We start from the raw sequence: 16,996 nt of genomic DNA, 5'->3' as shown, positions 1-16,996 counted from the left end.
CTCAGAAAGTTCACAAAAACACAATAGCCATATCTGTAGTGAAGCATTTTTCTACTCGTAAACTAATTTTTAAAACTAAAAAAGTTACCCTCCTCCTCCCTCAGAAAGTTCAGACAGACGCAAAAGAGTGCTTTATTTTCTAATAAAAAAAAATGCATTATATTCCGCACTCTCTGAGGGGGGTAGAGAAATTTAAAACAATGGTCGGGGGTGGGGGAGATTAACATTTTAATATCTCTGACATACACTTTTACGGTGTTGAAAAATGGCGAAAAGAAAATACTTGAAAAAAAACAAAAAAAGTTGGATAGAAATAGGTAGAAGCTAGAGGTGAAAATACTCACATTTCCAAATTCAGACTGCTGTTGAGTGCCGTCCGTTTCTTGCATAGATGGGGTGGCGATGTCACTGGCTTGTACAGGTGAGGCAGTGGGGCTCCCCATCATGTGAGCAACTATCCATTCTCTTTTCAGCTTTCTACCTGGCTGCATAGGAGCTGGCACTGGTGAGTTTTGAGCAGGCAGCGTCGGTCTGGAATGGATGTGAGTGGCCCCCAATGGATTGCCTATCTCCACTTGTTGTATTGGAGCAACGCCGTTAGTCTTAGCTCTCTTTTCCAGGGGAGGGTAATTGTAGGAATCCTCTTTCTTAAAAAGAAGGCAAAATTTAGCATGGAATAAAACAATTCCCTTTTTTACAGAAGAAAAAATTAGTCTGAACAAAGAACCCCCTCTAACCACACGGAATCAGGGAACAGAGTCTCTCTCAAACCCCGTAAAGCTCTTTTAAAAGATACAAGAATTACTTATTTAACACAAAAATTTCGTTTTTAACGGATACCAAGTAAAGAAAACTGTGTTAGAATTGATTCATTGCCCTCTTCCCTGTCATATATTTTTATAAAAGCCTCTTAATCATCTATGAAATCCATTTACTTTCATCAAATACAATTGAAAAATATCTGTCTAATTTGGTCATCTCTTTTTTCAATGAGCCTTGAATCGCACATATCCGTCTTTTTTTTTCTTAATCCCGATAAGACACATACCGTGAACAGATCACATCAGACCGATAACAGTTAGAGTAATTAGATCCGGGTTGCAGCGGAATGTTGTTTTGAAATCATCCCCTCTTTGGTAACATGTTAAACACAGATGGCCTTATTTAGAGCGGAAGAAGATAGTACATTTTAAATGCGGGATTGGGAAAGCATTCTTTTCAACGAAAAAGAACTAAAACTACAGAGCAATCGAAAAGGGAGTTTTTTTGTTTTACATAATAGAAAAAAGCGTGCTATGCCGTTTCTGTCGAATATACGCATCATATTCTTAAAATTTTGTATTGTTGGAGGGGGCTAAGTCCCCACTGAAATTTGAATTTAATAGTAAAACGTTTTTTTTTATTGAAATAAAGAATGAATGTGTACTCATATTGAAAATAGAAATATCCATTTTTTCAGATTTAATAAAATCCAGTGTACTATGCTCGATATGCTAATACATAATGAAAATTGAATTACAAATAATGAACACTTTATACAGTTTTTCAATGACGAATTGTTAAGCAATTCTCTGATTGGCTGCCTAAAAAACAGGTGTCAGGTCGAACAAAAAACCACTCTGATTGAAAAACAAAAAATTGGAGTTGAAACGTATTTTTGTAAAGTGTTTAATCACGTGTAGTTTTAAGAATGTGTATGTGAACTCACGACCTACATTCATTGTGTAATTGACAACAAAAACAGAAAAAAACCTGTTTGAGGACATTATACACTGCCAAATAACCGCTGGCTGTAGACTATGCCTTGGAAAGCCTTATAAGGGGTTTCAATGACGAATTGTTAAGAATTTCTCTGTTGGGCTGCAAAAAAAACTGGTTACAGCTCGAAAAAAAACCCACTCTGAGTGAAAAAAAACTTGGAGTTGAAACAAATGTGCGCGGGGGAATCCCCCCGTTCATACTGTTATCTTTTTTGCAATGTTTAGGAACAGGCGGGGAATCCCCACCCGTTTGGACTAGTACCAACAGGACATAAGCAAATAGCACGTAGTTTTATGATGTGTTTAATCACGTGTAGTTTTAAGAATGTGTATCTGAACTCATGACCTACATTCATTGTGTAATTGACAACAAAAACAGAAAAAAAACCTGTTTGAGGACATTATACACTGCCAAATAACCGCTGGCTGTAGACTATGCCTTGGAAAGCTGCCATGGAAGGTAAAGGCCGCAAATAACATGGAGATTGCTATACAGGGTACAGAAGTATAAGTTAACATACTACTAACGTGGGTTCAGTTAAATGGTTCAGTTGCAAGGAAACCGTTCACAACAGGTTTACAAAACACTCATCGAGATGCTAAAAAAGATCAGATAAGATGATCTAAATTAGGCTGGATTGCGATTATAAAAGGACAAGAAATATTTAGTATTTTCTCCGGAGGTGGCTAAACCACTCTCTTTAAGGAACATGGGTGGGCAAAGGATTAGCTTGCTCTACATTGTGTCAGTCCCAGGCGGCTTAACGCTGTGATGAATTTACTGTATTAGTTGTTTGTAAGGGGCTTACTTTTGAAACGTTTTAATCTCACCTGACTAGAATCCAGGGTTACGAAATTCACAAAAGCGTAGAGTGAAGCAGCAACTCCTCCCATAAATATTATTGCTGCAAGTATTCTTGGACTACCTTGCACTCTTCCTTCATACTAAAAGTACAAGAAAACATCTTATTAATTAAAACAAAATCGTGTTATGTGTATAGTAACAATAAACATGTGTCTTGGAGGGAATCGGTAAATAAAGAAGAACTTGGGGGCACTGAATAACAGTACTTACTTACTTACTTAAGTCCCATACAGCCTCATGGGACGTTTTGGGGCCATTCCTTCCAGAATCTGATGAACTAGGGCTCAATATGCTCTTCTGTCAAGTGCAGTTCGGGATAGTTGGGCAATGCGTTGTCGGTCAAAGTTTTCGATCCATCTTTACTGAATAACAGTGAGTCGGACGAAATCCCCAGCCCCCTCCTTATGTCATCACTCTTAAGATTGCTTCCATAGTTTTCCTCAATCTTCACATGATTAGCATTTTCTCAATTTTGCAACCATTTATTTCTTGTATTCTTTATATATTACTCAGTATGTACCATGATGTTCTAAAAGGGTTGGTCGGACCACAGCGTGAGCATATATAGGTTCTTATGCTGGGTGGCCTCTAAAGAATCACAATTTTTTCAATCAATCTTTCCTTTAAAATGAAAGGGGTGCTACTTGTAAAAACCATTGACTTATTAATCGGGATTGCAATATTTTCGGGAGAGGACGGAAGAGATTTTAAAAGTCGAATATACATGAGTATAATGAAAAGAATTGAAAAACGGTAAACTCCATAAACTAACTTTAGCAAAAAGGAGGGGTCACGTGCTGAAGGTCCAATTCTATGCATGGACCTGTCCACAATTGCCCTTTAACTGCCCACTTTTAGCTAGAATTACGCTCGTGTGTTCACGAAAGACACCGTAAAACATTCGTGTTTGACTCAATTTCCTTGAAAAGACACTAAACATCCCACGCACTCAACCCCCGTTCATCCTCTAGATCTATTTGAAAGACCTCTTGTGAAATTAAAAAAAAACATGGGCTTTGAAGCTTAATTATCTGAAATTACTGAGGCTAGTCTCCCCTACTCTTCTTCCTCCTTTTTAAGTGGATGAGCAACTACTCAACATTTAATAAAAGAGTTCAGTATAATACTTCAACTTGTTCCCATGGAGCTTCCAAATTATATTGTCTGTGACAATCCTTCATTTTATATGTAAATGTGCTTAGCGACGGAATGCGCCATCCTTCGGTCATTTGTTTAAAGAAACTGGTAGGTTTTCTGGTGATTGGTTGCCTCAAAATGCCCTTTAACCTTAAAAGGTCAAGATGTGTTTTTTGAATCCAAAATGGCTATAATAACAACTGGCTATGGTGCGATCTCTCTTGTTGCTCAAAAGACACTAGAACTAAAAATTTCGGTACCTTCTTACACTATTCTCGGACTACTAATTTGGCAAAATCAACCCTGAGAAAAGCAAAACAAAAAAAGGTACAAACAGGTAAACACAAGGAAACCTTGACCGGCCTTCCCAAGGAAAACAAAGTTTACTGATTTAAAGAAAAAGTAAAGGTTCTCGAGCACGTGGAATTTGATGCAGTTTTAATCCAGATCACGACACTATTAATGAGTATTTTGCCTCCTTTTGTGAAATTGTCAAATCTTTTTTGAGTTAATTATTTCTCATAGGTTAGTTTAAGCTTAATGCATTTACATTGATAAAATCACCGCAAAATAACACTTCTTCTCATACATATATTGTTCTACCAGTGACCCTATTTACATTTTAAGTTATCATTGGTAAGGGTCACTCTTTATTTAATAATTATTACCATGTGCGGTTTGATGAGCAGACTGATAACCAGTCATCATGGTTGCAGCGAAAGCTGCAACCTAGCAAAGAGCGAATCACGGGTCATAGTAAGTGAAATTTCAGAAATGTGTTTTAAAAAGATGTCTAGTGAGAAAAATATATCCGTTTGTAGCTGATTCAGAAAGGATAGCTATTATTTCGATTAATCTTAATAATAAAATGTTATTTTTAAAACAAGTTTACAGAAATTTTGAAAAAGAGCATGAAACCCGCCGAGAACGGCGTCAGATCGAAACAAAAGTACACCACTGGAAATGCCATTGGAGAAAACCCTATACAGGACACTTACAGCTCCCCACCTTTGGTGACAAATCCTAGGTTTTTCTTTTTTTTTAAGGCAAAGTTCAAGAGCGATGCGAAGTTAAACCTATATTTAGTGCCACGTTTGAACCATAATTCTTGTTAACTTCGTTGATTTTGCTGGCCAAGTTAGAAAAAGGCCTTTCTACAAGGTTTATTAATATTATTCTTAAAACCTGAAAGCCACACAAAAAATTAATTTAGAAAGACAAAGTTTTTCTCGTGAAAGTAAAGAGAAAGGCTGAAGACTAAAACAAACGAAAATCACTGTTTCGCGGATGCAACATCTTTTTGAAAAACTGTTTCAAACAAACTGGCTCATAATATTAATTAATAAATTTGCAGAATTATAAAAGACCAGAGCTTTTCTGAAATCTAAGCTTTCTTGAGTTTTTTAGCTATTTAAAATTGTGTCGTAAAATTTTGCTTCCGTGCGATATTGTATCTATGCTATTTTGAAAACCTGGATATATTTAAACTCTTTTTATTTATTTTCAAAGTAATTTTAGTAGTGGACGCATTAATAGTAGCCCTGGAAGTTTCAAGTGATTACCTTCAGCCGTTCCAAAGATATTGCTGATACGCCTTATCGACAACCTACACGGGTCTAGTGCCTTTTAATTTAGTTTTGTTTACCCCTCGACTTTCCCCGAAAGTCTCAAATTAATACCCCATTCAGCGCCTGAGATATTGCATCTGTATTATATTGATAACCTAAGAGTTTCAACTTGCTACCCCCAGCCGTTCCTGGGATATTTCTGATTCACCATTTTGACATCTATTAAGCATGTACTGTGTTTAGATTTAGTTTTATTTCCCCATCAGCTTTCCCGGACAGTCTCAAATTAGTGCTCTATTCCATTTCTAAGATATCCAGTTACTATATTCCATATAGTTCCTTTTCGTTAGTCGAACATCCCCATCAAAATAAACAGAAAGTTTCACTTTAATACTCTAAGCAGTTCCTGACATATTTCTAATACGCCCTTTTGCCAACCTAAATACACGTAGTGTGTTTTTATTTAATGCAACATCTCTCTAAACATTTCTTATGGTTTCACCTTAATGCCCTAAGCCTTAGTTTTAGCAATAACAATAATAGGAGCATAAGCAGTGTAGCAGTAGTAGCAGTAGAAGTAGTAGATGGAGTATGTACATGGTGCTTTCTGGTTAGTTCAACACCCTCCCTCAACGTTCCCTGAAAGTTTCAACTCAATACTATAGGCTGTTCCTGAAATATTGCTGATACGCCCTTTTGACAACCTACCTACATATAGAGTACTTTTATTTAGTTCAACATCAGCCTAAAATTTTCCTTTAAATTTTGCCTTAATGCCCAAATCCTTAGTAGTAGTAGTAGCAATAAAAGGGGTATCAACAAATATAGTACTAGCAGCAGTAGAGGTAGTAGTAGTAGTATGCACATAGTGCCTTTCGCTTATTTTAACATCCTTATCGAAGTTCCCTGAAAGTATCAACTTAATACTATATGCTGCTCCTGAGATATTGTTGATACGACATTTTGACAAATTGAATGTACATAATGTGTTTTGATTTAGTCCAACATCCTCCTCAACATTGCCTTAACGTTTCAACTTAATACTCTTAGCCTTGGAAATAGTAATAGTCGTAGTAGTAGTAGTAATAGAAGCAGCAGCAGCAGCAGCAGTAGTAGTAGTAGTAGTAGTAGCAGTAGTCGTCGTAGTAGTAGTATTAATATCGGTTGTAGCAGTAGTAGAAGTAATAGTAGTAGCAGCAGTAGTAGTAGTAGTAGTACTGGTAGTAATGGTAGTAGCAGCAGTATTAGTAATATTAGTATTAGTAGTAGTTAGTAGTAGCAGTAGTAGTATAGTAGTAGCAGCAGTAACAGTAGTAGTAGGAGTGCATGCATACATACTACCTTTTGGTTAGTCCAACCACCTCCTCAACATTCCCTGAAAACTTCAACCTAGTATCCTAAACCATTCCTGGGATATAGCTGACACGCCCTCAGCATTCCCTAGAAATTTCACATTCATACCTTTAGCCTTGGTAAAAGAAGTACCAATAGCAGTAGTAGCAGTAGTAGCAATAGCAGCAGTATGCACATAAGTAGAGAGGTATCTTATACTCCGATCAGAACACCAAATATGGGCATAGAGTCCCTAGGGAGAACACGTGGTTAATGGGGTCAATGACCTCTTTTTCCAAGGTCGAGTCCCATCCCTCACCCCTGCTGCCATCTACAATTAAGTTTAATGCTGACGGGAGTCCAAATATGGGCATAGCCTCCCTAGGGAGAACACGTGGTTAATGGAGTCAATGAGCTAAATTTCCAAGGTCGAGGTTGTTGTTGTTGTAAGTGCACGCTCTCAGCGAATGTCAAGGTCGATTTATTTGTTGTTTTGGGTAAGTGCACGCTCTCAGCGAATGTCAAGGTGTCCAGAAATAGGAAATAGTATTTGTTGTTGTTGTTGTTTTGTGCACACTCTCAGCGAATGTTATGAGTTTCCAGAAATAGAAAACAGTTAGATAACGTGTTTCCTTCTCAGCCAATCAGCGAGTCGGATACATATCCCTTCTCAGCCAATCAGAGGCTCACAAACATATTAGCGACGGAGGATTGCAGAGAATATAAGGAAAGGGTTTTTTGCTAAAGTTTTATTAGTCTGTGAATAGAATTCAAAGGAGTGAGAACAGTTTTGACTTTACTCATTTGGATATATATTTGTGTGTTGATGGCGAGTGGAATGTTTACCCTCTTAGAAGTTGATAGTGGAGTTGAAGGTAATAATACAAGAGCACCAAACATTGCGGTGGAAATCACGAAAGGATCACGACTTTGTCTGGAATGGGATGCATTATATGCAAGATATGTGATATCCTTGAGCAAATTTAAAATGAAGGATTCATTATGTTTCGCTGCAAAAGTTGATATAGCACATGTGAATAGACTTCAATGTGCTTTAAGTGCATTAGTGAAACATATCGAAGACAATAAACTCTATCGCTAATTGTACATGCTCTGTATTATTGATGTTGTTGTAATTATTCAAAAAAATTGTTTCGAAATCGAAAATGTTTTCTTTCTTTTCTGGTTAGGTTAGGGCTAACGAATCAGGGTCAGTCTAGAGTCAGCGGTCGGAGTGAAAGGATTGAAAAATGAATAAATTTGAGAAAGAGAGAATTAGATCAAATCTAGTGTTTATGGAAAAACATTTGATTTTAGATGACGATTTTCTAGAGTTATCTCTTAAACGCAGGATATTCTTTTGTCAGGGAACACTTGACAATATAATGAGGAGTGATTCTCCCCCATTGGACTATTTTATGAAACTTTTAAAATGTGATTCAAATGCTTATAGTCATTTTATTGATATATTAATTGAAACAAGGCAGAATCATATCGTGGATATACTTTTGAAAACATTGCCAATGGATTCAATGTAGATGGCTCCTCCTTCGAAAGAGGTATTGTTACAGAGCTACTCCTCTCCCCCATTTCCCCTCATTGAATCTATGGAGCGAGGAAGATCAGTTTCGTTTTAGCTGTGAGAGAGTTGACATCGGAAACCGAAAATTTTCTATATATGTCCATTGTGCATGTACACTCTTGGCAGTTGGACTCAATGTGAGAATTGTACAATTATTGATGACTATAGTGAAAAGTGTAAATTATGTAATCCTGGTAAATTACATAGAGGCTATGCAGTACAAATTAAAGGATGTAATTCATGTCTTGAAGAGGTGTGTGATTCTCACCCTAGAGGGCACCTGTGCTCCAATTGTCACTATGAAAAATGTGATCAGTGGGAGAATACTTACCCCGCTATGATTGGAAAGAACCCCAAACGTGATTTTAGTTTATATCTACGAGATTGGTATCGTCATGGATTTAAATTATTCTGGGAAGAGGAATCTGGTCTACGATTCAACTGTTGGGGTAACAAGAAAATTTGGTTTCTACGTCATCTTCGTGACGACACTGCCTACTATGACTATTAACCAAGTGATTTTTATTTGGCAGTTACCGAATGTGATTCACCATTTGAAAACACTGTATGTGATATTGCTTCAAATAGACAGATTTAAACTCGTGAATTTCCTAATATGAATGCAAATAGTATCATTGACTATACAAATAGATATGTCAAAAGTGAAGTTACATTATGCTACAGAAAATGTGATTCTGGCTTTGCACTGACTCAAGATCAATATATAGTGAATCCAAATGATTTACCGGCATTAGTTGCTCACGACAATTGCATATACATTGATGAAGAAGAAGAAATCTCAAGTGAAGATTTAAAGACATTGTTGTGTATATATGCATTTTATTAATAAACAAATTCACAAAAATTTTTTAAGCACTTTACTCTTAGGGCACTGAAATCAATACTGTATAGGTCTGAGAGGATATTTTCCACTAGAAAGTCGTTCAGACGTGGATTGTCAACATAAATGTGGAGAAACTGCTTCTAAGTAGATTCGCGACATCGGAACATAAACTATTAGGGTATATGAAGGCCAAAGTTTTTAGTCGATAGATCCTGCACCCTCTTCCGATTTTAAATGATAGTTTTACAACTCCTCTGAAGATAGATGTTAATGTAGAGTATGTAGACTTTCTATGGTAGACCTAGAGGATCAAAAAATTTCTTCATTGTTTGAAAGATGAACAGCCAATTACCCGTCAGTACAGTAGATGGACTGCTATTAAAAATAATCAAGGTTTTGTTCACACTTTGAATTTTTCCAAGATAGTCCGAGGGCAGACAATAGGATGTGTACTGGGACATGTATGGATCCATATTAAATACATTGATTATTTGACTGGTGTTCATGGCACCAAGTCTAGTAGAACACTGCCTTCGGGAGTGATTTCCCAATAGGTTTAATATTGATTTATAGAGATTATTGCAATACTCTCAGCCAATGGATCGGCAAATGTACACTCTAAACGCACAGTCTCCATACATACTAAACTCATATCCTGTGTACCAGACAAATCCAGTACAATGATACCATGTGTTTTAGCAAACATATTTTTGGTTATACCATTTTCAAATAGTTGCGAATCATGATCAAGGGTTTGCATGGTTAACTCATACAATGTTCTATAGGATTTATCAAAAGATAGATTGTAGAGTGGGATACCGTTTACTTTAAACACAAGAGGTGAAAGTCCAAACATCTCGAATTTATGTGGGCATTCAGTCCATGATCCTATTGCACTGGCACTTTTCACAAATGCCAAAGCGAGTTTTGACGGAATTTCACCAGTGATAAAGGATGAATCGGTGAAGGTGCGTGAGCCCATTGCTAAATGACGTTAATTGGTTATTGTATAAGGAAGAAGTAGTTTAATATTATTTCCATTGGCTCTCAGTTTTTCCAAAGCCAAAGAAACAGAACTCAAGACCTGTTGTTTGCATAAATGAAGTATTTTTAAGGTGAGGGAGAGACTTACATTAGGATTGACAGCAAGTTCCTTTCTCAATATGTCATTAGTGGGTGCATGTGTCAATTTTATTTACGCTTTAACATTGGGCAGCAGCCATTGGGATATATTAAATATTTAATGATACATTTTTTCAACTAGATGTAATTCACAAGTTGTTATATTTTTAAGTGCACCTGTGCTATCAGTCTTGTTAATATATTCATAGCCATTGGCGGTGCCTCTCAATTCTTTATATGACATGGGCATCATCAGCATCAATTGCGTATAGCTTCCATAGTTTGAGAGATTGTTGCTTGTGCTAACCAGCTTGCCATTGATATACACACTAATTTGACGAAATAAATTGTGTAATATACAATTTTCATAGGATATTCCATTGCCTCAAATCGGCATTTATTATCAGATTTCTGGACTTTCATTTGTAAATCTATAAATTTTGAAGACATGTCCATAAATTAGTCTTCATTGGAATAAATTTTAAAGTGGATATTGTCGGAGAGGGGTTGTTGTAGATAAAACATTTCATAGTATCCATGCTTGACACTCCCATCAATATTTTCAGAATTTAAATGTATTCATTGATGCGGTTATTGAAGGTTGATAATCCTTTATGCGGCAGATATGACAGTTTTGGAGAAAAAATCCAGTTTCGATCTAACTATTTTCTTCTCGGGGTTTATTCTTCTGTCTACAGTACGTGTCAGCTTTTTTCTTCTTTTCTTTGAAAAGAGAGATGATGTCTTTTATTTCCGACCTGAGTGGAGACTGATGAGTGATTCATTATTTCTCGACCTTTTTAAGCCTTTACCATTTTGTTTTAATCTCTTGCCAAGGGTGCGCGCACTGGACCTAAGATTTTCCGAAGCACTTTTTTAAAATCCTTGCCAGAGCTCCAATCGTATAGTGTAGAGGATGCAAAATCTGTCGCAGCCGGTACAAAATATTTTCTAGCCAGTGGTAGTGAAGAGCGAAACAGCTTAGCAAACCAACCACCAAGACCGTAGCCAGACATGGAAGAAAGTCCTTTGAAATAGTCCATTCCATTGCCCAGTTGTCTTGGGCCAAGAGTATTAACATAGCAGTCAATATCAGAACAAGTGAATGGCACTTTTTTATTAGATATCTTGTTGAAGGATTGGATGAAAATGGCATGTAATCACAGCCAAACCATTTGAAATTTCTATGGGATCACCTAATTCAGTTCTTAGTGTTAACTGACAGAGTTCCAAATAGGAAGTGTTTACGGGAATATATTGAAGATGCTTTATATTGTATTGGTGAATATGTTCTTGATTGGTTTTTCGTTCAAGAACTCGTAGGAGGGGGACACTTGAATTACCAACCCGAGCTGTTTCCACAAATGAAGCGTAGAGAAATATACAAGTGTCCGTGGATGATGCAGGTGAGTAATGGGCAAAAATGAAACTAGTGCTTCTGGCACTTTTACCATTGTTTATATTGAGCTTAAAGCCAAGAACATCCTTTAGGTTATTATACAGAATAACATTTTATTGTTAATAGGGGAGATAGTGTATATATTACCCTCCTCCTTTCAATAGTTGAAATTAAAAGCTCCTTTTTTAAGATCGAAAATTCGTTTATGAATAGAACAACAAAAATCGTGCATACAGGTGATTTCCTCGTAGGGTAATTTAATATAAGGATAATCCATCTAATTGATTTTTTGAATTTGTTCTTGATAACTTGAGGATGGTGGTGGCGGCCAATCATAGGGTCTACTTTTTATTTCATATTTACTATCATTTCTCAGGATGTCGTAGGTATTTTTGAGAATACAGTCGGCAAGAGCCACTTCATACTTTCCGTCGTCGAATTTGATGGTGGGGGAGAGTTTCGTTAAAAAATCACTTGTTCTATTCAAGTCATTGTCGAGAGGATCAGAAACATTGGACATGAAAGTCACATAGAAATCATTGGGCATTGTTAATATCTTCAGCACTGACCCAAGAATTAAAATCTGAGTTGTATCCTAGCCAACGAACAAGCAACTGTCTTTTGCCCCTACGAGTATGACTCTTTAATATCTTTTCAATTTGATAAAGTTCGCTAGTGTTTCTAACTTTTTGCAGTTCATATTCATAAAAACCGCCGAGAATCTCATCATCTTTGGTGACTCGCAGTCGATAAGTCGTGGGTTTGTTTTCTAGGATTTTGGACACTTTAAAAAGTTCGGTTCTCCATAAATAATTCCCATTTTCGAAAATATTAGAGGCTATATTAATTAAAATAGTATCACCAACGTTGAATTTCTTCTTCGCATTTTTTTTTCTCTTTTTCACCATTGAAATATTACTTTAGAAAAATATCAAATGTATTTTTATTGCAGTGAACATCCCGAGGGCTTGAGTTGGACAGAGATCAATGAGGTCGATGGTTGTATATCCGCATGATTTTATCTAAATCATGAATAAAAATCGGTGTATCTTTCAGTGTACAATATCTTGAAATTTATAGACGAATCGTTCTTATTAATCGTTCAACCAATGCAGCCGTAAACAGGCAGTGACTATTATATAGTTTTGAATTATATTTCGAAAGAACCTCTTACACATGGAAATTAAGAAATTCACTACCACGATCCGATTGAATTTTTCTATACAAATGGTGTTATAGAATAATTTCGATGGTATAATTAACTTCAAAACCTCTCTTTGATTGCAATGGTATGGCATAGGCAGAACAACTAAGAACACTGATTTCCTTCAGAATATATTTTTAGGGGTCATTGTGACGATGTTGAATTGCGTCTAAAGTTAAAAGAACTACTTGCATTATATGCAGAGGGAAAAAGGTTTTAGTTTGTCGATATTGTTTGCCGCGAAGTCGGTGATTCTGGTGTAATGTGTAACACGATTCATTTCATAGAGACACTTCCTCATTTTTCAATGTGACGCCGGTGACAAACTTGGTAAGCGGTTTGTTGTCACTTCGACGCACCACCTTGTAAGCATATTTGAAGGCACCATACGGAACGGCAACCCTTTTATGTATACGAACTCAATGTAATGTTCACTTCCCTTTCGCACATTGGAGGGTGACTCAATTTGTCTTCGCTTTTGACTAGCAGCCACAGGTGTTGTAAAATCAGTGGTGCTGCTGCTACTAGTATTTTACAATATTGAATCTTCTTCTTCTTTTTAAATGGTGGTGCTGGTGTTGGAAGAGGACTATATTCTCTTAGTTTCTTTAGAATTTGCTTACTGCCAATAAGACTTTTGGGGAAGTTTGATACACTTAGAAAGGTGTATAGATTATTGTCAAAGGATAAAAGTCCTTTACGATTCGTCACCATATCACAAATTAAATCAACTAGATTATAACTTTTTCCCTGAATTATAATTCGTTTCCCTGTGCTATCGACTTGAACTTGATGTTCATCAGAAAGAGATAAGATAATACTCTTTTATTTTGCTATCGATAAGGCGGCGGCACTAGATTCCCGATTTTCGTTACAATTGAATTCAATTCCATCTTCTTCGGTTGTACATAATTTTGAGGAGATATTCCAAGGTGGGAGAAAGCGGTGGCGGCGAAGGTGGGGCATTGACGATAAAGTTTTTGTTTTTCCACATGTCGCAGAGCATCTTAAAGTAAAAGCAATTTTTTGTCATCGGCAATATTCTCATCATTAATGAATTTGCTTAGATTGTCTTCAAAATGTTCGACGGGCAAGAGGACAAGTTCAAATGGTGTCAATTTATAGGGTTTTGCCATTCTCTAGAGAAAACTGTTTACAAGTCCTGCAATTATTGGCAGTAAATGTGTGAAAAAGCTACCGCCCGCTTGAAGGAGTCGTTGTCTTTTAAAAATTTTTACCATGTTTTTACAAGCCATGGCGCGTACAGTGGAACGATGTTGCTTTGTCTGTTTTCTAACACCTTCTGGCAGTTGAACATTGCCCTCAGTTAAATTTAAACAAAGTTCAGATATTAGATTAATGAAATCATTGTCAATATCATGTTTGAGTATGGCCTTCCTAAGCAAGGGTTTTGAAGTGCTTAAAACGGAAAATAAATGCCATTGTTCGTGTAGTTTCTTCAGTGTCATAACACCAACTAATAGCCTTTTCTACTGTTCACTGGAAGATATACTGTAATTTCATTGTTGAAAATGTCGGTGACTACACGTAGATCCTCGGGCGTGCTCTGAATAAGATCCAGCAAAATGTAACCGTAGGGCTTGCTAGTCGCCTGAGTGTACGCTGACAACAGAAATTTAGGGACGCCGGGGTATATCTGTTTATTGAGTTATTAGCGAGCTAGAATCACGAACAACCCGATAGATAATATAGATAGTGCAATTCAAAGCAAGGGTTCGCATACATTTGCTCTGATGAAACAGATTGTGTAGAACTAGGGTTATGGAAATGTGTTCATGGTGGGAGCGAACAGTGAACAGTTGTAGCATTTCCTGTGAGAACTGTTCAATGGATTCAGCCAAATCTTCAATAATCAGCCACGAGTTCGGTTCAATACTATTGAAAACATCAAGTCCCCGTATGAATTGTATTGGTATGGTTGTGGCAATAGCTTTTATTTGATCATAGGACTCCTGCCAAATACTTTAGCAATAGTAGATTTTTTTCGGTTTTTCCAAAAACGTTTTATCGCAATTTTGAATTATTTTAGTTAAAGGTGTTGTTTTCCCTGACGTTGAGGGCCCACACAGAAACAACCTAAAGGGTCTTTTATATTGATTCATGTTGCTGCTGCTGTTGACAACAGTCGGACTACAACTAACTGTAAATCATACGTGTCCAATGAATAAGTAGCAGTAATAATTTCCACATAGATCTATCTAGTACTGGCTAAACAAAAAAACAATATTTCATGGTAGCATTTATTTGACAACATGAAAACAAATATTTGTTCAACGTGAACTGCAACGATAAGAATAACACTTTATGTTCAACAAGAAAAACAACAATATTTCATGGTCATTTATTTCGACAACATGAAAACTCTATTTGTTCAACATGAACAACAACATAAGAATAACACTTTATGTTCAACAAGAACCTGACAATATTTCATGGTCATTTATTTCGACAACATGAAAACTCTATTTGTTCAACATGAACAATGATAAAAATGACACTTATTGTCTTTAAAAACTTTTTGTCCATCAACATGAACAACACTTATTGTCTTTAAACACTTTATCAATCAACAACAACACTTTATTTACATGAGTAGCAAACACACAATTTTCTATACAGAACATGAGCACTTGAAAACAACACTTGAAAACCCTTGGAACATGAACTAAGTACAGTTGAACATTATGAATTTAAAGGTGGGGTCCCCCCCCACCCCCGGGGGTCGCGGGGCCGAAGGCCGGCCGGCCGCGGGCGGGAACCCCCACCTCCCGGGAGTCGCGGGGCTGGCTGCGGGTGGGGCCCCCCACTCTCCGGGAGCGGCCGCGGGAAGGGCCCCCCACCCCCCGGGAACCGCGAGGGTGAAAAAACAGTACAATAGTTGTCGTCACTGCTACAGGTTAGTGGTTGGGTTAGTTAGTTGGGTCAGTGGTGGTGGTGGTGGTGATGGTGGTTAGTTACTTTATGAAAGGTTGATGGTGGTTAGTTGGTTAGTTCAAGTTAGGTTAATTTATCCAGACCAAGTTGATTGCGATAGTCTATGCATTCAACTCGGCCTGAAATACGGTAGTGGCCATGAGGTAGGACACTTCCTCCATTGTCGAGCACATAGACTTTGTTGTATATACACGACATTTCATTTATTTCCACTCTTACAGTATAATTTCTATAGTGTAGAGAGAGAATTGCAAGCACTTGTGCTCTCGGCACTAGGCTACCTTCTGAAAAATCTCTCTACACACTCATGTTGAAATTGTTCCTTACAAAATGTGTATGCACCTCTTTACAGGCCTTCTTTTTATCCCCACTATCAGTTTCACCGCAATAAACTTTAGGAACCGGGACCCAACCCCTGGATATCAAATCACTCCCCGTGTCTCATTTTAACATTAATAGCTGGTTGGGAGCTTGACGTTTCACCACCTCGGGGTAAAGTGATGGATTCCAGTTGGTGAAATCCATCCGCGAGCTGATGTGTTCCCCCTTTTCTAGATCACCCAATAAATCTTCGGTCCTATTTACGTTTAACAGAAGAAAATCTGTATCACCATATTAAACTTGAGCCTCCCCCTTCCGTGGCCATTCCACCTTACCCACATTGTAAAAAAACGACAACCTGAGCGTTCTGGAAATTTCCAGTACTGAGCAACTGCTCATAATATTGTTGTTCACTATCTCCGGCTGCTTTCGCCCGTATAGGAGAACATTTCTGGCCTCAATGCCTTAGACCAATGTACAAGTGGTGTCGGCTCTAATTTGAACCCGCATGAGAGGTCCCTTCGTAGCATCACATTAATATCTATTATGAGCATAGACCCGCTTATCGCGAGACGTTTTACTTCGAATTTGCCTGTACATCTCCTTTTCTACCTGGGAATTTGCCATAAACCGTTTATCGACAAATGTGTCAATAACTATCTTTAAGTGAGGTCGCTGATTGAACTGCAGGACCCTATGTATTTTGGTGATTTTGAAACCATTGCTCACCATCCAGTGCAAAAGCACATGGTGAACAACGATATTATCCTTAGGGTCCAAATCAGCAATCAGTTTATGTTTAGAGGAAGTCCAGTGCATTCCCATATCCTCAACCAATGATCGATTGTAGGGACTCAATGAGTCCCTGCTCACGGGTCGATTGATATAGGGAAAAACTAAATCTTTG

At 37.3% G+C, this 16,996-nt stretch overlaps 1 protein-coding gene across 2 annotated transcripts in view; it reads right to left on the bottom strand.

Annotated features, from left to right (window-relative positions):
* The window catches only part of LOC148946795 (glucose-6-phosphate exchanger SLC37A4-like), a 237,746-nt gene that overhangs the window by 58,532 nt on the left and 162,218 nt on the right, over positions 1 to 16,996 (bottom strand). For both annotated transcript variants that reach the window (XM_089096608.1, XM_089096609.1), the window contains exon 8: positions 2,592 to 2,705. In XM_089096608.1, coding sequence (XP_088952734.1) covers positions 2,592 to 2,705 — 114 coding nt within the window. The remainder of the gene's footprint in view (positions 1 to 2,591; positions 2,706 to 16,996) is intronic.

The sequence above is a fragment of the Artemia sp. Qi Xiang Cuo genome, chromosome 11 (assembly GCF_049724085.1).
Source record: "Artemia sp. Qi Xiang Cuo chromosome 11, ASM4972408v1, whole genome shotgun sequence".
Classification (NCBI taxonomy): Eukaryota; Metazoa; Arthropoda; class Branchiopoda; order Anostraca; family Artemiidae; genus Artemia; species Artemia sp. Qi Xiang Cuo.
The sequence above is the reverse complement of the archived record's forward strand: the minus strand, read 5'-3'. Positions and strand labels throughout refer to the sequence as shown.